The sequence below is a fragment of the Gastrolobium bilobum genome, unplaced genomic scaffold (assembly GCF_033153095.1).
Source record: "Gastrolobium bilobum isolate Gb01-03AN ecotype WA unplaced genomic scaffold, APGP_CSIRO_Gbil_v1 utg4364, whole genome shotgun sequence".
NCBI lineage: Eukaryota > Viridiplantae > Streptophyta > Magnoliopsida > Fabales > Fabaceae > Gastrolobium > Gastrolobium bilobum.
The window spans coordinates 605,032-612,929 of record NW_026898973.1 but is presented as its reverse complement, the minus strand read 5'-3'; the positions used below and the strand labels follow the sequence as shown (position 1 = coordinate 612,929).

Sequence of the window (7,898 nt, the reverse complement as noted above, 5' to 3'; positions counted from 1 at the left end):
CTCTCGGGAGAACACTAATTTCACTATGTTCTCTCTGGAGAAATAGTGTAATTTGTAAAAAAAAATTAAAAAAATTTGTAAACGGATCATTTCCTTATATATAATCATTTCACTTTAATGTCAAACTAAAACTTTTTTACACCAAATCAAATTTTAACCGTTAATTATAACATCTTTTGATAACGATATTTTAAGGCTGCTAATTAATACTTGCTAAGTTGCTATGACTTGAGCCGCCCCGCGATGCTAGCTATCAGTCAAAGAGAGCGTAGTGTGAGACGTGAGAACTAAACTTCAAAGGTTAAAACTCGTGTCATCAAAACTTGTTTTATCTCGTACATTAAACTTTTCAATGTGTTGAAGAGTAGCTGAAAAATGTTAGCACAATAAGAAATAATTAATTTTTCTGTCAATCATAAGGCACGCGGAAGCGCTATATAAATAATAGCACCCCGTTGGGCTATGGTATCTCTCTTTACACTTTTTCAGTGAGTGTGACCAAAAAACAAAGATAAGATAAAAATACCAAAAAGTCCCCTGGGTTGTTGAAAAATACCATGACGGTGTCGGCAGCCATTCCTTCCGCCACCAACGGCGGAGTTCTGGTCATCGGAGCAACCGGTTTCATGGGTCAGTTCGTAACTAAGGCAAGTCTTGCCTCTGGACGCCCGACCTTTATGCTTCTAAGGCCAGGACCCATCACCCCTTCAAAGGCTGCCGTTGTCAAATCCTTCCAAGACAAAGGTGCTAAAGTCATTCATGTAAGTTAAATGTACCTTGTTTTGTTTTTTTTAATGTTTGAACCTATGATAAAATTATATAAGTTGTTCAAATGTTGGCTATATGTGAACATATCTTGAGTATTTATGAGCTACCTTTTTGGTTCTTGATATTTTTCTATTCACCGTTACGTTTATTATTTTTTACGTTTTTTGGGTGATCCTGACTTTATGTATATTATTACGATTCCTGTGTGTATGGTAGGGTGTAATAAATGAAAGGGAAATCATGGTGAAAATTTTGAAAGACAACGAGATAGATGTCGTTATTTCTCTTGTCGGGGGCGGAAGTGTGCTGGATCAGCTTATATTGGTGGAGGCCATGAAATGTGTCAAGACTATCAAGGTGACAATTTTTTATTTTTATTTTTCTTACATTGTGGGTCTGGGCATATCCTTGAAAATGCTGTGAAAATCTGAGAGGTCAGATTTATATGAAATTTTATATTGTAAACTCATTTATTAATTTTTCGTACATATTCTTAAGGGTGTACTATACTGAACTGACATTATCGCTAGCTTAGCGAAAAAGTTAACCATGACATTTCACCTATTGTTTGGCAGAGAAGTTTGGAAGGTCCCGGGTCACATGTTTCTTGTCCAAATTTAGAAAAGAAAATTCCATTTTACTCCTTTCTTTTTATTTATATTCCATCTATATTTCCAAAATTTTTCTATTTTTAGAATAAGAACCATCCAAAATAGATGCTCTCGGTCCACTTTAAATTTTTTCATTGTTTAGAGCACATTTTCTGGACACGTGGAGTTGGTACTCCCTTATAAAAAATATATATATATATATATATATATATATATATATATATATATAAAATAATTATAAAAATAAGGACGGTGTAATGTATATTTTTTTATCATATTTGATAAAGAATGTATATACTCCCCTATTATTAAAAATATTTTTTTAATATAAAATTCAAATTGGATTTTTTTCATACATTTCTAAGGGTGTACCCTCCCCTTTAATGATAAATTGTTCTTTTTGCTATGTTTCAACAAATACCTAGATCCTATTATTGCTTTGTCAATTTAATTAGGTTAATATATATATAGAGAGAGGGGGGAGGGGGGAGCGAGGGGATTTTTTGACTCCGGAATAAGATTTAGAAGTCTTATTCTTCATATCAACTGTTGATTTTCATCCATTTAACGGTTATAGCTAGGGGTGAAAGTGGGCTGGGCTGGGCCGAGTTTTGTCCCGAAAAATTCAAGCCTATGCCAAAAAATTCAAATTTGACCTTGCCCGATAGCATAGTACATGTCTAACTGTTAGCCTGGTGTGTCCCATTTATAAAAAAACTAATGGTCTGGCCTGACCCGTTAGCTTGTTAATTTTTAATTTTCAAGTAGAACCGTGAATCAACTTCACAAAATACTCAAATTATGTTATTAAAACAAAAATCACAATTTCAATATCCCAACAGAATCATGAATCACAACAATAATTTATCACAATCTACATTTAAGTCACTTTCAAAAGCAAAATGCCCGAACTAAATGACATATATTTCATCAGCAAATCAATCCATATTATGTAAATTAAAATAACTTATGAATCCTTCAAACACATCATGATGCTTGTAGTAGACAAAAATTTATTTTCAAAAAACATTTTTATACCTTTTATTTTTTCTTTAAGCCATACTTAAACGTAGCCAATCTTCACCACATATTAAAGCTTGGATGATATCTTCAGCCAAGCTAAAACAATAAGTATCAATAACTCTTCCTCTAGCATTAAATGTTGATCTGATGCTACTATAGAAATTGGTACAGATCTTATGCCCCTCCCAAAGGTGGTATTGGTGGGGATCGAACCTAGGTCCTTCCACCACCTACTCAGCTCACATGCACAAACTGAGCTATCACTATTTGGTACTACTATGAATAATATTATTTTTATTTTATTTAAAATAGATAATATGATATAGGCTGGCCTATAGGCTTATAGGACCGACATATAAAAAAAAAATCCTATGTTTTACTTCCTAAGTAGGCTTTCTTAAAAGCCTGAACCTGTTCTATTTTCCTATATATAGTTGGCCGAGTCTGACTTGATATAGATTATGTCATAGACCCCTGTAGGATGGCCCGACCCACTCTCACCCATAGTTATAGGATATTGAGTTATAACAATTAATTAATTAATTATTAATTTTAAATAAATAACAACCGTTAGATGGAAAAAATCAACGGCTGAGATGAAGAGTAAGACTTCTAAGTCTTACTCCGAAGTCAAAAGATCTCTCTCCTATATATATATATGGTAATCTAATTTTTAAATTGTCATGGATAGGCGTGTTAATGGGTTGAACTAGGTCGAGCTTTAGTTTTAAAAGACTCAGTCTGTGTTTAAATCTGTCAGTCTGACCTAGTCTTGTTACCTATTATGAATATAATTTCCAGGTTTTGACTTGACTTATTTACAAAAAATAAAAGTCTGATTTAGTCTGTTAAAAAAAAATACGACAATAAAACTTTATCCAAACAGAATATACGATCAACAACACTAATAATTCCACAAAGATTCATAAATTCAATGTGTATCCAAATAACATAATATAGAACAAAATCATTCAAAAAGTATGTTTAACCAATAAAATGAGATAAAATAGATTGAGAAGAGAGTGAGAGTTATTATGAGTAGTTTAAAATTATAAAACAAAAATAAAAATTAGTATACTGGACCAGCCTGAGAGACTCTAAGACCGAATTTTTGAATTAGAGCGTAAGGCCTCTTTATTAAACGAGTTTTTATACGATCCTGATTCAACAATCAATTTTGACATATAAGCACAGACCCTCATGAACCAGATCAAAAATTCCTAATTCATTTAGCACACCTAGTCAACGACTTTTCTCTTTATTTATAGCCATGTTAAAACCTACAAACATATAAAATTAGATTAAATGTAAACTATCCCAATCAACTTTTTTTTTCATTTCTTATTTTTTATGAATCCTTGTCAACTTTTATCTTGACTCTGAGGGGAAATTTAGTGCTCCCGAAGCAGTTTTGATTGGATGGATCGGAGGAGAGAGAAAAAAAGAAAAAAGAAATTAATACAAATGTCATATTCTTATTCTTATAGGAGGGACCACAAAGTCCTGGACCATATTAAATTTTTCCCTTAACTATCTTGAACTTCATGCATTACTTTAATATGATATCCAAATAATCCCCAATAAAATAATATTGCTTTTCCGTAGACGAAAGTGAAAAAATAATTCTTAGCAATAAAGACATGCATTGCTAGATCATTTGTTTTTGAAAACGGGTTAAAATTTTTAACCCATTCCAACTCACCTCGAACCCATCTCGCCCAACCATCATATTAGAAAAAGGGCTTTATAAGAATTATGTTATAGGAAAAGTGATTTTGTTATGTTATAGAGATTCGTTTTGCGTGCCGAAGTTTTTTTTTTTTTTTTTTGCTGCGGGCCCCACAAAATGTTGTGTGTGTAGGAAACTTTTTGTGGTCATGTTAAATGATAGATGATAAACCCTTAGAAAAATGTTTTGTTTTTTAAATTAAAATACCAATTATATAAAAGGTATCAAATAAAGATATAAAAGGTGTAAAAATGGTCATTAATGATTTTGTTTTAAAAAAAAATCAACACAACTAGTCAACCCGCTCTAGACTAGTTCAAACAGGTTGACGGATTAAATTTTTTACTTCAACCCACTATTTGTGACGGGTTAAACATGACAACTTGAAGGGTTGAATTACAGTATGTGCTTTTGTGTGTGTACAACAAAATTAATATTAATGCTTATTACTAGATCTTAATTATCTCTATAAGTAATTAATAATGTTGCAGAGATTTTTGCCGTCGGAGTTTGGACACGACGTGGACAGGGCAAATCCAGTAGAGCCAGGTCTAACAATGTATAAACAAAAGCGTTTAATTAGGCGTATTACAGAGGAATCTGGGATTCCATACACCAACATCTGCTGCAATTCCATTGCTTCTTGGCCTTATTATGACAATTGTCATCCATCCCAGGTTAACCCACCGTTGGATCAGTTTCAGATCTATGGCGATGGCAACGTCAAAGGTACTTATCATCCATCCACATCATCGACAATGACAATACACGTATAGGATTTAATTAGAAGTGGTGGGGCTATCCGTTTTTTCCTTTTCCAAGAAAAAACGTTTGGCACGTGGTTTGATGTCTGTGTTAAACTTATTCTGTTATAGGAAAAATTATCATCCCTTTAATTATTTCAATTTTATTGTTTTTTATAAATTGGAAATCAAGATATTTCTTACAAACGGAGTAGGAAAAATATTAAATCGTACACAATATTTTATATAATTAAAGTAAAAAAATTAAATTCAAATAATTTATTTAATTTTATTATATTAAATATTTAAACTAATTTATATTAACATTTTTGAAATTAGATAATATTTAAAAAAGATAAATTTTTAAAATTTTTTTTTTTGGTATGGAAATTATTTTAAATAAACTGAAAAAACTTAATAATTATAATAATTGATTATGATCTTTTAAAACTTTCAACCCTGTTATCAAAAAAAAAAAAAAAAACTTTCAACCCGACCCTATTCACGACAAGATAGACAATGTTAGGCTGAGTCAATAGGATCCGAACAAAAGCCAATTTTACTCTCTCTTTTTTTTTTTTTTGGTGTGGAAGCCAATTTTACTTTAATTTTATTATTATTTTATCGGATTAGGCTAATTTTATTACATCTTCTTATTTCAGCATATTTTTCTTGAAATAGAGTTTTCTTTATTTATTTACTAGCAAATTTTTCTTATTTAATTGTGAAAGTCATGATAATATTTACACATTTTCTCATTGCACAATTTTTATACTATTTTTTCGAGATAATAAAACCAGAAGATACAACTGAAACACACACTTTCTTTGTTTTGTTTTTCTAAATTAGAAAATTATAAATTATGTTTGGTAAATATTAAAGAAATTAACGAAGGGATGTCAAACTCAGGGATGAAGGTACTTGCATTTTTTTTATATTTAATGGTGGGATACCAAATTTCCATATAAACCTAAAAAAGTATATAAACAATAATACTATAATTTTCAAAGTACCAAATAATAGAGTTGCTTTCCTTGTTATCCGAATAAATGGCAGATGGGTAATCAACGTGAGCCACTTTTAGTTTGATTCCTGGAGTGGACTATATGTCGTTATACACTATGATTAAAAAATTGAGTTTAATTTTGATGCATGGTTAAAGGTAAATTTATTTATTCAACATCTAATTTTGGGTTGGTACCTTCTTTAAAGAATTTGACTATGTTAAAAACTGTATAAGAATTTGACTATGTTAAAAACTGTATAAGAATTTGACTATGTTAAAAACTGTATAAGTTATCAAACTCATCAAATGATGTAGGAACCAACACATTATTATAGATAAAAGTGTACTTTTTTTTTTTACACTAACATTGCTTTAAAATTAAATTAAAAATGATTAGGCAGAGTCGCATAATCCCTTAGGCCAAGTTGCGCTTAAGAAAAAAAAATTAAATTAAATTAATTTTTTTTTGGATGGAACATATAATCATGGAAAATTTGATTCTATCCATGCACTTGAAGTCATTTAGATAATGAAACTGACATGGAATTTCAACAACTTGTCCTGTTCTTGGATCCAATTTTCATTAAAAAACTAGATTGTGAATAGTTTCTTGTATGTGCAGCTTACTTTGTTGATGGAAATGATATTGGAAAGTTCACAATAAAGGCCATTGATGATATCAGAACACTCAACAAAAATGTTCATTTTCGACCCTCAGGCAATTGTTATAGCATCAACGACCTTGCTTCTTTATGGGAAAAGAAAATTGGTCGTACAATGCCAAGAGTCACCATTTCAGAAGATGATCTTCTAGCTGCAGCTGCAGGTTCGATCACAAATCTCTTCCCACTATTTTTCTTATATATATATATATTTTTGTTATAGCTAAAGACCATTCTTTAGTGCATGAATTTTACTTTTGATGTGTGCATATGCAGAAAATTGTATACCTGAAAGTATTGTAGCATCGTTCACCCATGATATTTTCATTAACGGTTGCCAAGTTAACTTCAGCATAGATGGACCTAATGATGTTGAGATTAACACTCTGTATCCTGATGAAAAACTTCGATGCTTGGAGGATTGCTTTGAGGACTTTGTTCCCATGGCCAATGAGAAGATTCATGGAGGAACAAGTGAAATTAATAACGCAAAGTCTTTGGTAGAGGCACTGCCAATCACAGCTATGGGCTGAAAATGAACCACCTTAAAGATTTTGTGTACTCATTGTTCACAAAAATTTGGTGGGGCAGAAATTCATGAGACTCATATAAAATATATGGATCTTATTTTAGAAGGCTTTAATTCAAGACTATTTTCTTATGTATTTAGGTCAATAAAGTTACTGCATTTCACCCATTAAAAGTTTGTTTTCCACGGCTGCAATAGTTGCTTTCATAGCTGTAATAAATCCTTAGCACTCTGTCCTGGTGTTACTCTTTATGTTTCAGTGTAGCGTATTCAACATGCTTGTGTGATTGAGAATAGCTTGTACTTTAAGGTTAATGATTTTATCTCTTTATAGATGAAGTATGCTTGCTTACAACAAAATAAATTTCTTGGGAATCGATCCTCTTATAGTAAAAAAAATTTGTGTCTATCTTCTTCTTTTTTTCAATAAATTTTAATTGAACCCCATTTATTTGATGTTAATTAAAAGATGGATAGACATCAAAATTTCACATCAACTGAAATTTTAAACTGAGAAGATTTACTCCCAAATTTCTGATCGAATGATAATTCACACTACGATTACACTCATGAATGCCCTTTATTCAAGGTGTTTGTTATATTGATTCTCTTTAAAAGTTGATAAGATTATATTAACACTTAATCTATTTTCATATGGGTCTTGCTAAATAATAATTCACACATGTATTCAGGGTGTTTGTTGTATTGATTTTCATTGAAAATTGAAAAGATTATATTAACATTTACTATATTTTCAAATGGGTCTTGCTAACTAGGGATCAAAGACTAGTTAAAAAACATTTGATATTTTTTATTAGAACAATAGA

The 7,898-nt window shown here is 30.9% G+C and overlaps 1 protein-coding gene across 1 annotated transcript; it reads left to right on the top strand.

Moving 5' to 3' along the window:
* Nucleotides 1–519: 519 nt before the first annotated feature.
* Nucleotides 520–7,324, top strand: LOC133285957 (leucoanthocyanidin reductase-like). Its single transcript, XM_061483282.1, has 5 exons — nt 520–761; nt 985–1,125; nt 4,623–4,860; nt 6,503–6,706; nt 6,819–7,324. Exons 1-5 carry the CDS (start codon nt 558–560, stop codon nt 7,073–7,075), a joined length of 1,044 nt encoding a protein of 347 aa, XP_061339266.1. The 5' UTR covers nt 520–557; the 3' UTR covers nt 7,076–7,324.
* Nucleotides 7,325–7,898: the final 574 nt, after the last annotated feature.

Coding starts and splice junctions, on each gene's coding strand:
- LOC133285957 (XM_061483282.1), top strand. CDS start 558: ATGACGGTGTCGGCAGCCATTCCTTCCGCCACCAACGGCGGAGTTCTG. Junction 4,861..6,502: donor TGGCGATGGCAACGTCAAAG/GTACTTATCATC, acceptor TTGTATGTGCAG/CTTACTTTGTTGATGGAAAT. Junction 6,707..6,818: donor TCTTCTAGCTGCAGCTGCAG/GTTCGATCACAA, acceptor GTGCATATGCAG/AAAATTGTATACCTGAAAGT.